At 53.0% G+C, this 20,621-nt stretch overlaps 1 protein-coding gene across 7 annotated transcripts in view; it reads left to right on the forward strand.

Annotated features, from left to right (window-relative positions):
• Positions 1–2,163: 2,163 nt before the first annotated feature.
• The window catches only part of EPHB2 (EPH receptor B2), a 95,426-nt gene continuing 76,968 nt past the window's right edge, over positions 2,164–20,621 (forward strand). For 4 of the 7 annotated variants that reach the window (XM_009889833.1, XM_009889839.1, XM_009889837.1 and 1 more), the window contains exons 1-2: positions 2,182–2,241; positions 6,275–6,959. In XM_009889833.1, coding sequence (XP_009888135.1) covers positions 2,185–2,241; positions 6,275–6,959 — 742 coding nt within the window. In that variant the 5' untranslated portion in view covers positions 2,182–2,184. Of the gene's footprint in view, positions 2,242–6,274; positions 6,960–20,621 lie in introns of all 7 variants that reach the window. The other 3 variants (XM_009889838.1, XM_009889834.1, XM_009889836.1) reach the window with 3 other exon arrangements.

The raw sequence follows: 20,621 nt of genomic DNA on the forward strand, positions 1-20,621 counted from the left end.
CTAATTTAGTTATCTTGGAGACGATTCATTTCATAGAATCATAGAATCATTTGCCACCTTTAAGCACCACAAGAGGGAAAGAAGGTTTTGGATAGCAGCATCTTTGCACAAGTAAAAGGAAATCTAATAGCTGGTAGCTGAACAGTGTAAATTCAGACTAAAATTAATGGAAGATCTTTTTTTATGAGAAGATAATTGACCATTGGAAAAAAAACTGCTTAAAACCTGCAAATTTCTACACCTCCCGAGATGTCCTTCACAGAATCACAGAACGGACAGGGTTGGAAAGGACATCTGGAGATCATCTAGTCCAACCCCCCTGCCCAAGCAGGGTCACCGCCTTCTTGGGCCAGCTGAGGTGGACGCACAGCTCCAAGGAGACGGGCAATTCTGCAGCTGAGAATAAGGGGCAGCGGCAAGGGCTGTGGGCAGCATGCTCTGCAGTAATGCAGCGGGCATGACATTTCCATTGCACTGAATTTTCCTTAAATAAAAGGCTTTTAAAAATGCAAAATGCTTCGAAATAGTATTTTTATTTGGGGAATTATTTATACTGGTTTAGAGCATATCTTCTTTTACATTATAGTCACTGCTATTAATATACTTACTATGCACCACTGTCATTGATAGTTAAGATAAAATAACATTTAAGGGTTTTTTAAAGTAATGCAGCTTCTAGCTAGCACTGGGTGAAAAATGTTGTTTTCCTTTTAGATCAAAGTGCCACTGGTGTTTTAATGAAAAAGCCAGATACTCTGATAAAATAAACACTATTATTGAACTATGTAAACAAATATTAAGTTTAAAAAGAAATTTCATAAATCTGAATGACAACATTTCTGGACTAGCTGTTTTCCAGAACTCTTCCTAGTGGGAAAATTTGAAAAAGAATTATTTTTGCTTTTTACTCTTGGAATAAAACCAAATTTTGAAATCCTGGTTTCCTGTGAACTGGAAACCGCTGGCTCTAACCAGGAGTAATGAACAACCCACAGTCTGAAAATGATTTACTGGCAGAAGTAGGTGCAAGGAGCATATCTGTGCCGAGGCACTTTTTGGCTTGCTGATGGGAAAAGGGGAGTTCATGTGCACTGCTGGGCAGGCTGAGCAACAGCCATTTCTGCATCCACGCTCAGCTCTTAAAGGATGGGTCTGCTCAAGGTTGAGCTTTTCTTCCTTCGTTGTTGTTCAACACAGCGAAAGTGGAGAAGGTGGAGATGATTCATTGCAGGACGATTGGTTTTTTGGTGGTGAGGAGCAACAACAGGACACTCTCCATCCCTGTTGTGGCCATGGGAACTGGCACCATTTGTTGGGTTATAGGATGGTGGCTGGAGGTCTTGACTATATTGGTTGAGCAGTTGTCCACTGTATTTCTGATGGAGCCATCTGGCCCGTTCCCATGCTGGATGGGGAACACCTACACACATTAGCCCAACTATTGGGGGACCATAAGCTGAGCATCCCTTCTCATGCCATTAGTGTGGTGTGGTTAGGCCAACCCATTAACTATTTGGGGTGGAAAAAGACTTCAGCGCCAGAAGCGTGATGAGTTGTAGAAAGCACAAGGAGGCTTTGCTGCCCATGTGGCTTAGGGAGACTTCTCTGTGCTGATCAGCAGTAGCATCGCCTGACCTATTTCAATCCAAATCGCCTGGAAAACCAGCTTTAACGTTGGTTTAATTTTTTAGTACTTTTAAGTCCTAAAAGTGCTGTTCCTTCCTGTGTGCTACCACATCGCCACAGGATTCTGCCTACCATGCAGAACGCTGAGGAAAAAATATCCCACTTTTGCAAGAGAAACTGCAAGTTGATGGAGGAAACTCACTCAGGCTGGGCTCCTCATCTGCCACAGCAGAGCTTCTCTGGGGCTGTGGTACCCTTATCCTGCATTTTGAGGAGTAAAGCCAGCTGGCTGGTGGGTGGAAGAGTACATCCCCCTATGCATTGCAGGAGATGAGGGGCAAGGGAGCAGCGGGCCACGGATGGGGAAGCAAATGGGTGGAGGGACAGATGCTGGGCTCCTCCCTGGCTGAGAGCTGGCCAGAGGGCTTGGCACAGGCTGGGCTCGATGGCTGCAGTCCTGGGCTGGCTCTTCTCCACCTCTTTCCCCTTTGCCAGCCTCAGGCCATTCACTAAATGGCCACTGACTCCCTGTTTCACCTTCCTTCTGCAGAGACACTGATGGACTCCACAACGGCAACGGCAGAGCTGGGCTGGACAGTGCATCCTCCTTCAGGGGTAAGTTGTCCTGGAGCTCAGTCTGGGGTCACCTGCTGCACGTGAACGTAGGTGCAATGGCTCAATAAAAGTCACCTGCTGCAGCAAAGTGCCTTGGCTGTGTGAAAAGATCTAGTGGGAAGAGCAGTAAAGAGGATGACAGTTGAGATTTCCAGTAGTTTTCTAGGAGGTGACGATTCAAAAAACTACCCCAGTGCTGGAGGAGTGTAATTCTTACCCTACAGCATCAGGCCAACATGAGGTTGGAGGAATCGTACTCTTTGTAAAGCTGGCCTGCAGCCAGTTAAAAACCACAGAGACAGAGAAGTGAAATGCCAAGGCCACTATCATTAGTCCCCAGTAGCACTTGTTATCCCATGGCCTGGTATTTGTAGCAGAAAAGGATGAGGGCATTGGCCTGTGAGGTTGCACCCACAACAGCCATTTGATCAAGTCCTGAAATGACTGTCCATCATCCCTGACATCTCCTGGAGGGACATTTGCTGGCTCAGCAGTTACTATCTCTCCACTTTACGGGTGCCAGGCGTCCCCTGAGCCACATCCCAAGACCACCCAGAACAAGCTGCTTTAAAGAAAAGCCTGGACAAGGCAATGCATCTCTGCACTCTTCCACTCAGGACACAAAACCAGAGCGGCCCTAGCTGCCTCTGTGTCCCACGGGGTTTACGTGGGGCTTCAAGGTGCTTCAGAGCATCCCGCCCTGCTCTGGCTGCGGTGGCTGATGTGAAGCCCCAGAGCCCAACACCCCCAACATGCTCCCTTTGGCTCAGGTGTCCCAGTCCAGCCCGGCCAAAGCCTGGAGATGTGTCCCACCCCCATGCGCAGAGAGGGTAGCTCAGGCTCCATCCTGTCCTCCACCCACCCTCCACCGGGGCTGGATGAAGATGTTTCTGTGGACCTTACCCTGGGGCTGACAGCAAGCCCCCTCCCTGAGCTGACTTGGCAGAAGAAAAGAAACGGCCAAGAAAAGCCGCCGTCGGGGAGATTAAACCCGGCTCCTGAGCAGCACAGCCGCCCTGCTGCGCTGGGGCGCGGGTGCTGCCGGCACCGGTCCCCCATCACCATAATAAAGCCCCGTGCCCGCCCGCGAGCCCGGCCGCCCCGCCAGCACTGGCCCAGCCGCCGAAGAAGGATGACGGGCTCACAATAGGCGGGAGCAGAGGTCAAGTCTTTTTCTCTCCTCGCCCAGCCTTTCTTGTTTGCGGTGTTTCCATATGTAAAGCACGCCTTGCTCCCGGCTCCCCAGCCCCGCGGTAATGAGGCCTGGGCCTGCTGGAAGCCGTCTCCCTGTATTATTGTGCTGCCTTCTTCTTTTGAGCTCCCGGCATGTTAATTAGAGAGCGAGGAGAAAGGGAGAGGCTTCTAATTAAGCGTTGAGGAAGCTCAGGGGCTGTTGCATGGGGGTGACTTTCTCTCCCAGCTGAGAAAAGGGAGCTCAAGAGCCCCCTGCTCACTGCTGTAGGAACGCAAGAGGATGCTGGGGGTCCTCATCCTGGTCCCCAGCATGCTCCCACATCCCCCGTCCCCAGTGGGATGGAGATGCCCATCTGGGAAGTCCAGCACAGTCCCGATGTTGCTGGTGGGATCACCTCCTGTCCTCATCTCCAGGCAGGACCATGGGGGGCATGTGGCGCATGTCGTGCCCTGCATCATAGATGCTGATGCTGTGGCACCTTCATGGCTTCTCCCAGTGCGGCCTGGTGCCCACTGGCAGGACAAGGCAGGACATCCTACCCATGGGTGGCTGGCAAGGTTGGGCGCAGCCAGCATCACCTGGAAGACAAAAGCTACTGGGTGCTTCTCCTGTTTGTTGCCTCTTTGGGGAGCTGAAAGCCCAAACAGTTGCTTCTCCCCTGGCTGGGGAGATCCCACATCACTCATAGGTGTCCCCGTGTCCTGCCTCCACTGTCTGCCGTTCATCCCCAAGCTGGAGTCTCCTTCCACCATGTGTTGCTCCTGCCTGGCCAGGCTGAGCTCTTCAGGCTTGTGTCCTGAGCCCTTCCTGGGGGCCATGCAGGTGTGGATGGGGATGCACTGGGCACCCTGGGTCTTGGTGGCTGACATGGTGTTGTTGAGTCGGGGTCAGGAGTGCTCCAGGTGAGGGAGAGCCACGTCAGAGGCAGGGCAGGGGAAGGAACTGCTTCCCTGTGCCTTGTCCTTGATTCCTTCACCCCCCTCCCAACTGCTGACCTAAAAATTGGGGAAGTCCTGCAATCTTCCACTACCAGACCAAATTTATTTCTGGAAAATAAAGCAAACGCTCCCCCTGCGTTTTGCAAGGATGCTCTCCTCCTCCCCCAGTGATGGCAGCAGATTTGCAGCCACTGCCAATCAGAAGTGGTTGGAGCTGTTGGGGGATCTTCCCTGACAGCCTTCTGTTGGGTTGTTAGCCTTGATGTGTGAGGAGCAATCTGTCTCCCATCTCGTGAGCCGCCCTCGGCAGTCCTGGATGCCCTTGTGAGGCCGTTTGCAGGCTGAGGGGCTGGGGCTGCTCTGCCTCTGCAGCGTTTTCCCTGCGGACCTCGGTCCTGGCACTGGTGCTGGATTCGGACTGTGCTGTCGCCCTGCCCCGGGTGTTGTGGTCCCTCATCCAGGGCAAGGTTGTGCTCAGGGTTTCACATCCATGGAATGGATGAAAACCTGCTCGGCTTCCACTTGAGCAGGTTTATGAACAAGTTCATGAGAAGCCGTTCCAGCTGTCTGGGGCTGTGTCATGCGCTAGCTGGACCCTGGCTCCTACTGCCAGCATCATGAGGGTGCTGCGGGTGGGGAGGGAGCAGCACAGGGAGATGCTCTGCCCTCCAGAAAGTTCTGGTCTGGGGGAGATGCTCTCATGAGCTGGGTGAGAGGTTCTCCTCCCACAAGGACCCTTTCCCGTCTGTGCTCACTGCAGAGGAGTGGTGGCTGGTTTTAGGCTGCGGCTCTGCCTTTGGCTGGTACTGAAGTCTCCCCATACTATAAAGGGTGGAGACAACAAGCACTGAAGGGTTTGGAAAAAAAAGCCTGGGGAGAGGGCAGGGAGCTGGACAGGGCCAGGAGGTGTCACAGAAGCCCCCAGCTCAGCAGAGGCTCCTCCAGAGCTGGCAGTCAGCTGTTAGTCAGCTGGAGGGGAGCTGGGCTGAGCTTCCCCTGGGGAAATATGTCAGCTCCAAGCTGTCTTGCTGAGAAGGATGTTACTGTTGTGCCATGGCTCGTAAGACATCCCATAGATCCAGTTTAGGACATCTGGGGCTGGGACCTGCACACACCTGCAGGAGGGACCCCAAAACATGTTGGCCCTGGAAGGGGAAGGGATGAGGGCTACCAGCAGGATCTAGGCTAGCGTCTCCCTTTCTTGGGTACACAGTGGGGTCAGCCAGGCTCTTATAAACCTTCTCTCCTACCTCTGGGGAGAGGCTGCTGGCTACTGGCTCGTCGCACAGCCAGCCGCCCGCACCAGTGCTGGGGCTGCAGCCGGCGAGGAGGTTTTATGGCTGCGTTACGCGCTGCTGAGGAAGCGGGTCCTGTCTGCCACGTCTGTAACCGTAGTGGCACCGGTGGGAACACATCTGCTAAAGGCATCGTGTTACTTTGCTGGGAGGCTCTGCCGTACAGTGCAGCCCATGGGCAGGAGCCCCTGCTAAAGACATTACTGCCTGCAGCTCCTCCTGCCACCCAGCAGAGATGCTTTACCATAAATTGGGGCACAGAGCATGGTGCTGCTGGCAGCCAGCTGGCCTCGAGCTCTGCTGAGGGCTTGGGCCACCTTGTCCCCATGGAGTGGAGCCTGCCCAGCATGCAGGGTGGATCAAACCCTGCTGAAGCAGGATGAAGGCATGTAGGGACAGGGTGGTTGCAGGGGGCTGCTGGAGCTGTGCCGGGGCGAGGTGCTGGGCACCGATGGGGCTGCTTGTGTGATGGGGTGGGCACGGCATGGGGCAGCTGGTACCAGGACAGCCTGCCCTCTTGGCACGTGGTGGGGTTGGGAAGAGGTGACATGGGTGGGGAACATCAGTTCAGTGCAGCCCCTTCACTTTCTGTTTCCTGTCTGCAGTGGGAAGAGGTGAGCGGGTACGACGAGAACATGAACACGATTCGCACCTACCAGGTGTGCAACGTCTTTGAATCCAGCCAAAACAACTGGCTCCGGACCAAGTACATCCGGAGGCGAGGAGCGCACCGCATCCACGTGGAGATGAAATTTTCTGTCCGGGACTGCAGCAGCATCCCTAATGTACCAGGCTCCTGTAAGGAGACTTTTAACCTTTACTATTTTGAGTCAGACTTTGACTCGGCCACCAAGGCTTTTCCTAACTGGATGGAGAATCCTTGGATGAAGGTGGACACAATTGCTGCTGATGAGAGTTTCTCGCAAGTGGACCTAGGTGGACGGGTGATGAAGATAAACACTGAGGTGCGCAGTTTTGGGCCTGTGTCCAAGAATGGTTTCTACCTGGCCTTCCAGGACTACGGAGGCTGCATGTCCTTGATTGCCGTCCGCGTCTTCTACCGCAAGTGTCCCCGTGTGATCCAGAATGGCGCCGTCTTCCAAGAAACCCTCTCGGGAGCAGAGAGCACCTCTCTGGTGGCAGCCCGGGGGACGTGCATCACCAACGCGGAGGAGGTGGACGTGCCGATCAAGCTGTACTGCAATGGGGATGGCGAGTGGCTGGTGCCTATTGGCCGCTGCATGTGCAGGGCGGGCTACGAGTCGGTGGAAAACGGGACCGTCTGCAGAGGTAACCACTTGCCTTCGGTCTTGCTCCATGCGCTTGCCTCGCTGCCGGTGGCCTGTGCCAGTGGTGGCAGTCGGGATTTGCAGCACGAGTCGCCTGGGAGAGACCTCCTTGGGTGGGGGTGGGAGAGGAGCACACGGGGACCTGGAAGAGGAGCGCGTGGGGACCTGGGAGAGGAGCATGTGTGTCAACGCTCATGCCTTCACCAGCTCCTCAGCTCCTGCCCCGGGCTCATCCATCCATTGCAGAGGCGCTGTGTTACCTCAGACCACTAGGTCCAGCGGTGCTGGCCTGTTGCTGGTGCCCTTTGTGCTCTTCAGGTCTTGGAGGGGCACATGTGTGTGTAACCATGGTGCGTGCCACTGATCTGCAGTCATCTCCCAAAATACTGGGGCTGTTTCCACTTTGGTTTGTGCCCTATGCCTTGACGTGGGCTGAAATGCTTCTGGGGTGAGGGGAGCGGGAGTGCAGCCACCCAAAGGTGATGCGGTGGGAGGGAGCAAGTTGTCTGCATAATTTTCCTGGTGAGGTGCAAATGGCCCAGGGTGGGACATGGTCACGGGCTGTTCAGGGCCAGGATGACATCTCCAGCCTGGGCACCTCTGAGCCTGGCCCCTGAGCTTCCTCAGCAGCCAGGGTTCTCCTGCCCTGTAGATGTTCTCCTGCCTTGTAGATGTTCAAAACAGACTCCAGGAACCCCTGCTCACCTCAGCTGAGCACCATGGAGCGAGCATGCTCCCAGATGAGTGAGAGGCTCTGCACCACCCTTGCCGAAAGCACCATGCCCAAACACATCTCCATGCCCTCCCCAGTCACACGTGGGCTTGGGGAGGGAGAGAAAGGAGCTGCTGCGCTTATTGGGAGAGAGATGGGGACCCGAGCGCTGCATGTTTAATGGGCACCTGTGGCTGTATTATGCGCAGAGCAAATTATGGCATTTGGCAAACAGCCTGTTGTCCCCCCTGTCCTGGCTGGATGTCAAAATCCCATTACACTTTCGATAGCATCAGCAGAGCTGGGGTTTCTCTTTAGATCAATTATAGATATGTGGGTGGGCATTGAAGAGCGGAAGGAAGGAGAGGTCTCCTCTCTTCTTGCTGTGGGAAGGGGTGGCCTAGTAGGACTGAGCAAGCATGAGGAAGGTGCAAGCATGAGGAAGGAGCAAACATGAGGAGATGGACACACAAGAGAGGGGGATGGCCAGTCTCTGACCGTGCTCAGTTGGGACTGCAGGTTGGATAGTCCCCTTGGAGAGGGCACCGCGTCTTTTGCTGGTGGCTGGGCTGCTCACACGTCAAGCATCCTGATGTGCTGAGGGTGTTATTTAATATCTGTGCTTTGAGCTACTCCTTCCTGAGCCATGGAACATCTCTTCCCACTGAGCTCGGGGTGATCAAGTCTCCTCCAGCTGTAGCAGGGACGGTGCTGGGGACGGGGACAGCATTGAAGTACTGCTGCAAGACGGTACGGAGGGGGAGCCTGGCTAATCCCAGCCTCGAAGGGAAGACGGGTGTTTTACGACGCCCAAGTGAAGCGTTCATAGCAACACAAGAAAGCCAAAATGATTCATGTCAGCTTTTCCATCTCAGCCTTTTTTTTTTTTTTTTCCTCCTCAGCAGACCCAGCCCTGCCCAGTGCTTTGCTGTGATGCAGATACGGTATCGTGGTGTCGCGGGGCTCCCAGTCCTGCTGCCCGGCCAAGGGACAGTGACTTTGCGTGCCCTGGGGCTCCCAGGACTCCTTATGCAGAGCCCTGTCCCTCCAGCCTGGCCCGGTGGGGCTGGGAGGGGAGGCAGAGCGGGCAGGAGGGAGAGGCCGAGTCTCCTCTTTGTCTGCGTAGCAGCAGGATTTTGGGAGGTCCGGTACCTCAGCAGCTGTTTCTCCAGCCGGTGCTGGCGTGCACCCGGCCCTGCGCTCCCCACCATCATTAATCATGCAGTGGCCGGCAGCCCACCGTCTCTGTGGGGCAGCTGGCCTTCCCCTTCCCCTTCCCCTTCCCCCTCCCCTTCCCCTTCCCATGTGGGGCTGTGTAGTCACAGCTGGATGGACCCCAGGGTTGTGCCAGACTGGGACACACTCTCTGGTTTCCCCCAGCAGCCCCCAGAAGAAGAGTGGGGACTGAGAGGAGAGTCAGCCACGAAGTTGGCAGGACAGCCATGGCATCCCCATCCCCTCCCAGCCCCCCCAGTGACCCCCACAGAGGATTGGGGAAGGGGCTGGTCACCCTGATTCGGTCAGGCAGAGAAAGGGCTCTCCTCCCCAATTCAGTTCAGGAAGGATGTGCAGGTTGCATCCCTGCCCATCTCCCATCACATCCTCGCTCCTGGTCCCCTCAGAGGCAGCGTATGAGCCTCCTGGTTTGGGGAACTTGCTCATACATGTGGCCGGCAGGTTTTCTTGTGTTTCGAGGAGTGGGAGGGAATCTGGGCCCCTTTCCAGACGCAAAACAAAAGCAAATCCGAGTTGGCGTTCGGGGCGAAGTGCTCTCACACGGCTCGGTCGCCCAAGTGGGACGTGGCGGAGAACGTGGGGGACGTGGCCCCACCAAGGGGTCCTGGTGGAAAAGGGCATCCCAAGCAATGGACGCCCCCCCGGTGCAGCTGCAAGATGCTTGAAGGAGTTGCTTATTTTCTCCACTGGGCTTTTCATCTGGCTACTACAGTGCAAGCCTGCTCACGGCAGTGTACACAAGGGATATTTATGGAGGAAGTTCATGCATCTAACAGCTTAAGCCCTTCTAAGCTTGCTACCCTAACACAAAAGGATTTGGGGGCAGTTAACAATTCTGTGTGGTTAAGAGATTTTCATTTTGCTGGGCCTTGCTCGCCAATCCCGCAGGGCCCTGTGAGGGGCTGGCTGCCCATTCCTCTGTGCTCCGTTCCTCCGCTCGCTTCCCGGCTCCTTTCCGCCGCGCCGGCCAGCGTCTCCCCACACGCGCCTCCCCGCGCCGCCTCCCACCAGCCCCATATGCCCAGCCCCGTCCTCCCCGCTTCACCTCCTGCTCCCTGCCTGCGTCTTTTTTCTCCATCTCCCTGTTCTTTGTCTGCCGCCTCCCCCCTTCTCCCCCGCCTGTCCCTCCCATGCAGCATATTAAGCGCATTTCTCTCTCTGCCTCCCTTATTCATTGGCTCGCCTCTGCAACGGCGGAGGCCGAGCTATTGTGCTGCCTGCTCTCCCTGTTTGGACTGGACAGTCGACGAATGCTGCCTGCAAGGGTCTCTGCCTGCTCAGGGATGGCAGCCGCTGGCTGCTGGTCCTAGCTCTCGAACCCTGCATCCATCCCCAGCTCCTCTCCAGCTTTGGAGGACATCTGCCCATGTGTCTGATCATGGCATTCACAGCGGGCAGCCTCCTCTCTATTGCACTCGTACAGCGCCAAGCATGGGGAGTCCTGGTCTTGCCATGGTAACAAGGGATGGTTTTGCCCTGCAGAAGCTGGTGGTGACACTCTCTTGCTATCAGAGACATGTGGCGTCATCCCTTGGGGTCACAGGCATTTCTGAGGAGGAGGGGAGCTGGTAACATGCTGGTAAGAGGAGAAATCTGGTCACCTAGGTGGTCTGTAGAAGGTCCAAGCTGCCACCTGTCTTCTCCAGCTCAAAGTGGAGCCAGGCCACCCCTGTGGGGAGCCCGAGGGATCAACAGTGTGTCCCCTTCAGAGCCTGCCCTGCCTTCCTCCTGCTCCTTTCCTGGGGGCAGAGCCAGGAGGGAGGTTGTGAGGGTCCTGACCCGGCTCCAGCATCCAGCCTGGTGCTGGACCTGTCCAGCCCCACCAACACCACAGCCCGGTTCCACCACTAACCCAGCTGGGTACTCCCAGGTGAGCTCCAGCACTGACCCAGCCCAAGTCCAGCTCTAAAGGGAGGAGCGTGACCGCCAGGGTCATTGCTGTAGTGGTCTGATACCTGGGGTATCCCCGTCTGGGGCTGTGTAGGGCTGGCTGGTTGGTTTTGGTAGGGTTGTGCTCTTGAAGATGTGTGTCCTACAGGTGGGCTCCATGATGGGCTTCCCTGTGGTCCAACGCAGCAGATCCGCCACCACCCCACTGTGTGCTGGGGATGTGGGTGCAGGGGCAGTGGTGTGCACGTACACATGTGTCGAGGACCCAGAGCTACTCCTCCATCGCATGGGCATGGGAAGCAGTGGGGGTCTGTCCCAGCTGTGTTGTGCTTGGGTTTCAGAGGGGATTAAGTATGCGCTAAGGGCTTGGAGGGGCTTTCTAATGTGCTAGAGAAGGGTATGTCCTAGCTGTCTTACAGTCACGTCCCATAAGTACATGATGTTTTGAAGATAAGAGGCTGTTTATGGCTCCGTGCCTGTTTCGGGTCTGGGCCTCCACTGATAATGCTGGGCCCAGCCAATAAATTTTAAGGCCGTAGGGGTAATTAAGTTCTTACAGGAAGCATTCCTGGTTGAGCTGGAGCAGATACAGCCAATCGTGATGTAAATGTTTCCAGAGATGGAGAATTGCCTGTTAAACACTTCCAGCGGTTGCTCCTGCCTTCTTACCCCTGGCTGCGCCTGGCACTCGGACCTCGGTGAACTTTGTCCATCACCACACCTCAGCTCTCTGTGTGCCTGTTTAAGAGTAATCCTTGGCCCCAGGTCCTCTGGTAAGGTTTTCGACCAGATTTTTTGGCTCTTCTCAGCTCTTGGCACTGCTGTAGCCTTTCTATTGGCAGATCCACTGTCCCACGTGCAGGATGCTCATAGCTGAGTGCCAGAGGAGATGCTGAGATTTCCCTCTTCCTACCTCCCTCCTTTGCTTTAACCATTTTGGCAATGGCATTTCTCTGGGTGCTTTTGAAGGATCCTTGTCCTTCCTGGTGGGACTGGGAGCAGATAACCGCTGTGGCCTGTGTCCTTGTCCCTGGAGGTGTGATCAGATGTGTGTTTGCACTGAAATGCGCATTCCGTGCTTGTGCCCAGCTCACTGAGGCAACGGGATCACTGCATATCAGGAACCCATCATCTTCAGTATTTACCACACTACAGCTTCCATGTCATTAGCTAACTTTATTGGGAATGCTTTGGGCTTTCTCCTGGGTCAGTGATAAAAATGTTAAATAGCCCAGAGGCATGAACCAAATTTGTTGGCTCTAGTAGAAACAGACCTGCTCTCTGCACATTCCTTGCTTAGATCTCAGACCATAGCAGCATCAGCTTGCCAAGTTTTAATGCATTGAGTATGTCCCACAGTGTTGGTGGACCCTCTAATTTCTGAATCAAAATATCATGTCTTACTGAGGGAAATACGTTGCAGAAGTTTGGGTGCATTGCATTAACACTGTTACCTCTCCCAGCCAATCTTCTAATTGCATCAAAAACCCGTACAAGGCTAATTTGCCTTAATCTGTTTTCCATAAATGTACGTAGGTTGGCACTACTATTACTACCTTCCTTTAATCCTTGGCCGACTGAATCCTGTAGCTGGCACATCCTTATTTGACTGGTACTGACGTTGCAGCGGCAGTCCTGAAATAGCCAAGACTGCCTCATTTAACAAATAGCTTTTTCCTACGTCTCTGAAACATCCTACCACTTCACGGCATGTGGAAAGTGGACATTAACTGTCCACTGGTTCATCAGCCATCCCTTTAAAAACTCTTAGGTAGATGCTATCCTGACATACTGATTTAACTATGTTTAACTTTAGTAGCTGCTATTTAACATCTTGAGTTACTGCTGGAATGGAAAGTATTTCACCATCATCCTATACGATGATTACATCACCTGGCTTCTTCCCAAGTACAAAACAGGAATTTGTCTGCCTTTTCTACAGGGCTGTTGACAATTTGAATGCTCCCAGCCGGCCATAGCTCCATGCCATTGTGGATACTGCTCTTTGGGCTTCTCCCTCTCCTCCCTGTCCGTCTGGGGAGCAAGAACACAGCATCTGTCTTTCCATTGCTTTGATTCTTCTCCCTCCTGCTTCTTGCTGACCTCTCCATGCCGTGAATCCAATTAGGGCTGTGGTGGGGATTGCAGCTGATGGGTATTAACCACTCCAAGCCTGCTTGGTGCACCTTGGCATCAGAGCCAGCTTGTCCTCTGCACATTGCTGGGTGGTGTTTGGGCTTCTGAAGGTTGGAGTAGGAGCAGGGGGAGCCTAGCAGAGCAAGGGGTTGTCAGATGTGGGGGTTGAGGCGTTTATTTCCTGGCAGTGTGAAGCCCTAAGAGATGCTGACCCCGCAAGGAGGCTCACAGGTGGTCCAGGAATGGGGTAAGACATCTACTCCTGAAGGGGGGAGATGGACTACTCACCTCAGAATAGGAAATGCTGCTTCTGAGGGACTAGACCTTTGTGGCCAAAAGCAAGCAAAGGAAATGAGAACTGCTTTCTCATTTTTCTTTCAAGACAAGGGTTGGGCTAAGACCTTTCACTAAAGTCTTTTCTCTGTAGAGAAAGGGAGGAGATGAGGTTTTCCAGGACAGGAGTGTGATTTTTGAACAGCACGAGCCTTGCAGAGCACTCCCAGCCCTGTTGTGAAGGTGTAGGGAAGACCCCAGCAGGCTGCAGAAGATAACCTGAGAGCAGCCCACTGGAACCTTGAAGGGGAACAGCATATTCTGATTTATTACTATGGGCAGGTCACGAGTCCCTTGGGTTGGAGGAAGGGATGCAGATCTCAGGTCCAGCAAAACCTGTTGGGAGTTTCCTCAGGGAAATGATGGCCATCCCCAGGATTTCTCAGAGAGACACGGTGAGGTTTTGCATTGCCATAGCTGGTGCTTCCCAGTCCCTTTGCATGAGCCCTTTCTTCTCCCTGCTTAAGCTCTTCCCCTGCTGAGCTACAGGGAAGGTCTCTGCTCCCCTTTCCGCTTTGGGACAGGTTGCTCCCCGCATCCTTACTCACCAGGTGTTTCATTGTGCTGGGATCAGCGAGAAGGTGGGAGGAGGTGGGTGAGAGCACAGCCGGAGGGTCTCCGCCAGAGAAAGAGTGATGTCCTCTCTGACCCTTCATGTGCACTGTGAAGGGTCCTGACTTGTGCTGACGGTGACCCTGACCGTGCCTGGGCTGCAGGGATGGCAACCCCGTTGTAACACGGGTGCTTTCATGGAGCTGACATCTGTACTGATAAGAAAATCTCCCCCTGACTTATTTTTACAGATGAAACAGCATTTTGGATCAAATACCACATTCCTGGTCTTGCTACACCCATGTGAGTGGGGAATAGAGGCTCTGGCAGCATCCCGTGCCGACGCCGGTGGGAGAGCAGCATTTATTCCTGCTTTTCCTCTCCTTCATAGGCCTCCCTGCTTTTTTTTTTTTCCTTTTTTTTTTTTTTTCTGAGAAAAGTGGTAAACATTAATAGGAACTGGAATGAATAGCTCGGATCCAGGCCCAGGTTTCCAGGATTTTAACTCATTATTGCCATAAAATGAAAGGAATGTGGTTTTTACCATGAGTTTTTCCTTTGAATCAAAGTGCTCAGAGATCTGAGCGGCAAGGAGGGTTTTTCCCTGAATTCAGCATAGTGCTGAATCTTTAAGGGGCAAGAGGAGGATATTCTTCATCATATGTAACTTGAGGAAAATTGGAGAAAATGCTGCTTTTGAGGATTTTTTTTTTTTTTTTCATTTGAGATCTTTCTGTGAATGGGGCCAAAATCAAGATATTATTTTGAATGTTTAATTTTGGGAAATACCCTCAGACAATTCTCTGCAGACAGAGATGCCAATTTAAAGTTAGCCTAATGTCAGATGATCACTCTGTAAGAGCACAGTTATTTTAGCGATACAAGGTAAAAATCTTACAGAAAATTTAATCTAGAAGCCATGATTAGCTTAATTAGCTCCAGGGAAACTCTTTATTGTTCCCCATATGCCTTAGAAACATAGTATATCACTGGAAAGTATACATAAAAGTCCCCATAAAGGTTAGGAAATGGAATCAAAGTGTTTCATAGCTCACACAATGGCTGTGTTTACATAGCCCAAACTTCAAACAATGTTAAATTAGGTTTGGCCAAGTAAAATACACAACATTTTCACATTTTGAAGGAGGCCTTAAGTTCGGCGACACCGATCCGCAATACCCAGTCCTTGTGTGGGCAGGCGTTGTAACTTCAACACTGTACGGGAGGAGTTGCCTGAAAGGTGCGGAGCAAAACCAGGCAGAAGCACGGTGAGTGCCGTCCGGTGAGTCTGCAGCATTCCTTCATCAGCTTCATTTCTCAGCGCTTGGGGAACTGGTGTTTAAGAAAAGAAAATAAAAAAACCCAAAATGTTGTTAAATATTAAAAAGAGGAGAGACATGGAATAAGGGGCACAGCCCAGCAGACTGTGGGATGTGGGCAGCAGCTGGTTTCAGGCAGGGCTGGAGACTGCTGCCGTGGTTTGGGTGGGCTGTGACTGCACTGGAAATACATTACAGAAGAGGCTCTGAACGAGCATCCTTGACTTCTTCCCTACCAGCGAGCTTTAGCAGGAGTCTTCCTCCAAGTGAGCGGCAGCCCCATGCCTGCTTAGCTCGGGTGTCTTTACTGGAGTCCAGTATCTGCCCAAGAAGTGGGGAAGCTGGTTGTAGTACATGAGAAACTAGTAATTTGCAGAATGGCAGGTCTTACAGGCTGGAAAATGAGGAACAAGGTCTAGCATGAGCAGGAAAGTGTAAGTCACTGGATCTTGGAAAGCACCCTGTTAAGGGGAGACAGAAAAAAGTCCTACTGAGACCTGGAGCTGCCAACTCAGTGCATTACTCTTCCTGCATCCTTTTTTTTGAAAGGCACCTGAAAGGGGAACCTGTGTGAACACAATGTGTTCTGCATGTAGGTGACTCCTGTGAAGCCTTTCCAGGTCTCTGAAGCAAGGTCTTCAAAGACAGAGAGCACTTCTTTGCTTCGACGGGTTGAAATGACACCTGCCAAGGTGTTAGCATCTCCATGGAGTCGTTGGAGGTAAATTGGAGGTAGTGGCTTTGCTTCTTGTGACACCTTTGCAAAAACCACTCTTGTGGGTTCTGTTGGCCAATGGGGCTCTTGAGGCTTGAGTGTACGGTTCTGCCCTCAAGCACGTGCCAAGCCATTGGGCTGGCTCACCCCTCCGCAGTGGGCTGTGGGTGCCACAGTGATGCTGCAGAGGCAGCCGGGGGGTGATGGGCATGCCTGGACCACGAGGTGAGGGTCCCATTGGAGGTCCACAGGGTTTGGTGGGCAATGGCTTGAAATAACTCCTATGGCTAATGGGGCAAATTCAAAATGTGTTTTGAGGGAATATCTGCTTCTTCAGTATTTGGGTGCTGATGATTTTCAGGGATGACAAGCTCCTACTTGCAAAGTCTTTTTGCACTTTCAGACTTTTGTCACATTCAGGGCTCATGGAGACCCTGTGTTCAAGGACAATTTTTAAGTCTGAAACCAAAGCTAGGAATTTCCTTTCGAAATGTTGTGATCCCAGGAGTACCACAGTTGTTACATCTGCAGCTGTGACAGCAGACAGGAGCAGAGTGAACAATAAACGGACACATGATAAAGGCTTTATTCATCTCCAACTATCAAAATGCCCAAACCCTCAAGATTAGTAAGAATTAAAGTGCAGCCTGAAGTGTAGCCCATAAAGTAGAGTAACATGGATGCTTTGCTCCAAATGGCATTTCTCCCAGCCCGGATGGCTTTTGAAAAGATCTTAGTGACTTCTGAAGCGGTTGTAGTAACAGATAATATTTGTCAAACAGCAAACAGCACACTCCATTAAATGCACAGTATCTGCCTTTTTACGGCATCGGCTGTCCAGGAGGTTTTCTGCAGAGACGCGGGAAGGGTCTGTGCAGCGTCAGGGACATGTTTGCTCTCAGACATCAGCAGGTGGTTTCCATCACACTGTTCCACGTTTCTTCCTGCCCTTTGCGAGAGCCATTCCCGAGCACGGTGTCTGCATCCTCCTGGGGCGTGCAGAGCAGACGGATTTGGGCTGGTGCCCTGTGCAGCAGCCTGAAGTGCCCACACGCACGGAGAATCAAGGGACAGGCAGAATGCGGGATATTGCTGGGCATCATACCCTTAACTGGGGGTTTCTAAGGTGCTGATCTCACTCTTGAGGTATTTCAGTGGAAACCAATGGTTTTTTCATGAGCCTTCGGCTGCCCCTTTCCCTCCCCTCCCTTTATCCTTATCCTTCCAGTCTCGTGTGCTGGTGTCAATTCTCCAGGTGACCGTATTGCTGTAACCATGATCAAGAGCATTATTTTGGCAGATAACCTCCCCATTCAACCCCGCCTGGGTGGCTCAGGATCCTACAGCACCGTGTTTGCCTTGCAGGGAGCTGTGATGAGGCAGGAGGAGGAGGCGATGACTCGGGCTGGCGGATGCTGGAGCTGCTCTTTCATGCCAGCCATCGCCCAGAGGATTCCAGTAGCTGAAGGCATGAAGCGTAGGAGGGTTTACTGCAGTGGAAATGCTACTGCTGCTGGCCTTTCCTTGCAACATGGCAAGCAAAATTAATTCTGAGCCTTTCAGTGTATGTGCGCAGCCCTCATTAATAAAACAGAAAGACTAAGAGTGGGGAAAACAGGATTAGGAGAAACATTCGGGGAATGACTCACACCCAGAGAAGCTTCTCGTTCACCTTTCCCTGCTGTGCACCCCAATGATGGATTAAAAATTGCCTGTATTTGCCGTTGCATTGCTACCTGCAGTCCACAGCCCACTTCCCAGCGCATGGTGCCTCACCAGCCTTCCTCTCGTTTGGAGGAGGCAAGCGATGCTGTAATTTTCAGTCACTTTCACAAGTACAGTGGTTATGCCATTACCATCACCGACGTCAGCTTGGACATTGATCCAAGCAATAATGTTGGTGTTTTACTCTCAATTTACACCCTGGGAGTGAACCTGTGGCACCGACTGAAGAATAAGAGAGTGGGTAGCTGTTGCAGGAAAAATAATCTTCAGGCTTTCTCAAGCTCCATCTTCCAGCTGTGGCCGTGCAAATCCTCGCCTTAGGACCTGCAAAAGGTCTGAAGCACTGGAAATGGCAGGGTGCACCGGTTCACCCCCACTTACTGTTTGCACTGGTTGTTCTGCTTTCTAAAGAGGATTGGGAGACCAGAAGAGGAACTTTATCATGCCCACTGCTTACTCGCGTTGCATACCATGAGTATCGTTAATTTGCAAATAGAGTGACAAATCCAAGCATGTGTATCTTCAGGATACCCTATAATTAGAACTGGTCTTTTTTTTGCTTCTGGAAAGGTTTTCGCTGTCTGGCTCAGATGGAAGCGATCCCAGTTTGTTTTTGTTTCTCTTGAATTAGAGTGCGGCTGCTCTTTCCAGGATTTCCCAGGCAAAAATATGCGCATGGGGACCTGCCCAACATACATGGTGGTTCCTCTAGGACATGGCGAGCCCAATGCATGTGCGTGTCACATGCAGCCTGTGCGTGCTCAGAAGCTTTAACATTTTCTGGGTGCATTTGGCTCTCTGCACTTTTGCAGGGGCCATGGCAGGTATTTGCCCATGCACGAGGGACAGTTTTCTGGTGCTATCAGCTGCAAGACAGATACTGAGCGGAGTGTGGGAAGAGGAGGTACGTGTAGGAAAGCAGTCAAAGCATAACATGCAAAGCTGAGCAGAGGGTATGAACTGGATGCAAGTGCTGTTTTGCTGCTCAGTCCTATCATAGAATCGTCTAGGTTGGAAGAGACCTTTAAGATCATCATGTCCAACCATCAACCTAGCACTGCCAAAAACCACCACTAAACCATGTCCCTCAGTGTCATGACTGCCTGTCTTTTAAATACGTCCACAGATGGCGACTCCACCACTTCCCTGGGCAGCCTGTTCCAATGCTTGATAACCCTTTTGGTGAAGAAATTTTTCCTGATATCCATCCTAAACCTCCCCTGGTGCAACTTGAGTCCGTTTCCTCTTGTCCTGTTGCCTGTTCCTTGGAAGCAGAGACCGACCCCCATCACTACACCGTCCTTTCAGGGAGCTGTAGAGAGTGATAAGGTCTCCCCTCAGCCTCCTTTTCTCCAGGTGAACATCCCCAGTTCCCTCAGCTGCTCCTCACAAGACTTATTCTACAGACCCCTCACCAGCTCCGTTGCCCTTCTCTGAACACGCTCCAGCCCCTCAGTGTCTTTCTTGTCGTGAGGTGCCCGAAACTGAACACAGCACTCACCAGTGCTGAGGACACTGCCCCAGTTCTGCTGGCCACACTGTTCCTGAATACAGGCCAGGATGCCATTGGCCTTCTTGGCTACCTGGGCACACTGCTGGCTCATATTCTGTCGATCAGCACCCCCAGGTCCTTCTTTGCCGGGCAGCTTACCAGCCACTCTGCCCCAAGCCTGTAGCGCTGCGTGGGGTTGTTGTGACCCAAGGGCAGAACCCGGCACTTGGCCTGGTTGAACCTCACACCATTTGCCGCAGCCCATCGACCCAGCCTGTCCAGACCCCTCTTTAGAGCCATCCTACCCTCAAGCAGATCAACACTCCCACCCAATTTGGTGTCATCGGCAAACTTACTGAGGGTGCACTTGATCCCCTCATCCAGGTGGTTGATAAAGATGTGAAAGAGAACCGGCCGCAGTATCTCTTTCTAGACCAAGCTGCCTGACACCAGCGCTGCCTTGTCCGCTGCCATGAGAGGGGGTCAGAAAGGTGGACTTTTCCTTGGTGGAAACCAGGAGGAGGTTCCCGATTTGGGCATGGGGTAGCAGGACACGTGGGACCACCGCTGCCGCGCCAGCCCGACCGTGTTGCCTACGTTTGGGGGGGCCCTTGGGATGGGGTTTCCATGGAAACCAGAGCTGTGATTTCCTGCAACACTGATGTGCTGGAAGACCAAAAGCAAACGTGGGTGGGAGGGAAGAAGCAGTGTACGGTGGGCAATAAGCCCTCCCTGGGCACCTTAATCCCTGAGCATGGAGTAGAGGAGAGAAGGGGGACATTTTGGTACCCTGAGCTTGCTTGCTGTCTCCCTGAAGCTCAGAGTGTGGCTGGGAACAAGGGCCAGCCCTGGCAGAGGGCTCCGAAGGGGCAGCGTCCATACATACAGGTATCCAGCAAGGTGCATGCTCCTGCTGTGGTGAGGGCTGCTTAGCGCAAGGTGAGCTTGAAAGGATGCTGCATCATGACAGAGCTCGATGCCAGCCCAGGTAGCTCACTAACGAGCAGGATTAATTAATTAGCCCAGGAGGAGCTGCAGCAATAGCGCTCTTGGTGTTAGGTCTGTAGGCTCTGCCTGTGTGCATCACCTCTGTGTGCACCGCGGCTTCGCCAGTGAGGTACCGCAGGGTGTGGCTACCACTGTGGGAGGGTGACGAGGGCAGATGGGCACAGGGATGAGACACAAGCCAGGGTGGAGGTGACATCCCTGGGTGGAAACACATGGGGACATGTTGAGCAGGATGGTGGGCCGCCTTCGGACATCTGCAGGGTCCTGACACAGGCACATCTGGCTCAGACCCGGTACAAAGTGTGAGGCTTGCAGGGGTCCCAGGTATTTTGTCCTGCTGTGAGCTGAGCTGCTGGATCCTCCTTGAAGTGTAGCCGTGTATGTCTCTTGTGCCCTGCAGGTGCATGGCATTGCCCTGGCACTGCTGCATCTGCACCCTTGGGCTGACATGCCCACGTCCCCGCTGTCACACGCCGCCTTCGAACCTGCGGGCTGGGTTGCGGCTGCAGCAGCGATGAGTGCTGGGGCTGCTAGCAGACTGGAAA

This window comes from Charadrius vociferus, unplaced genomic scaffold (genome assembly GCF_000708025.1).
Source record: "Charadrius vociferus isolate BGI_N301 unplaced genomic scaffold, ASM70802v2 scaffold727, whole genome shotgun sequence".
Classification (NCBI taxonomy): domain Eukaryota; kingdom Metazoa; phylum Chordata; class Aves; order Charadriiformes; family Charadriidae; genus Charadrius; species Charadrius vociferus.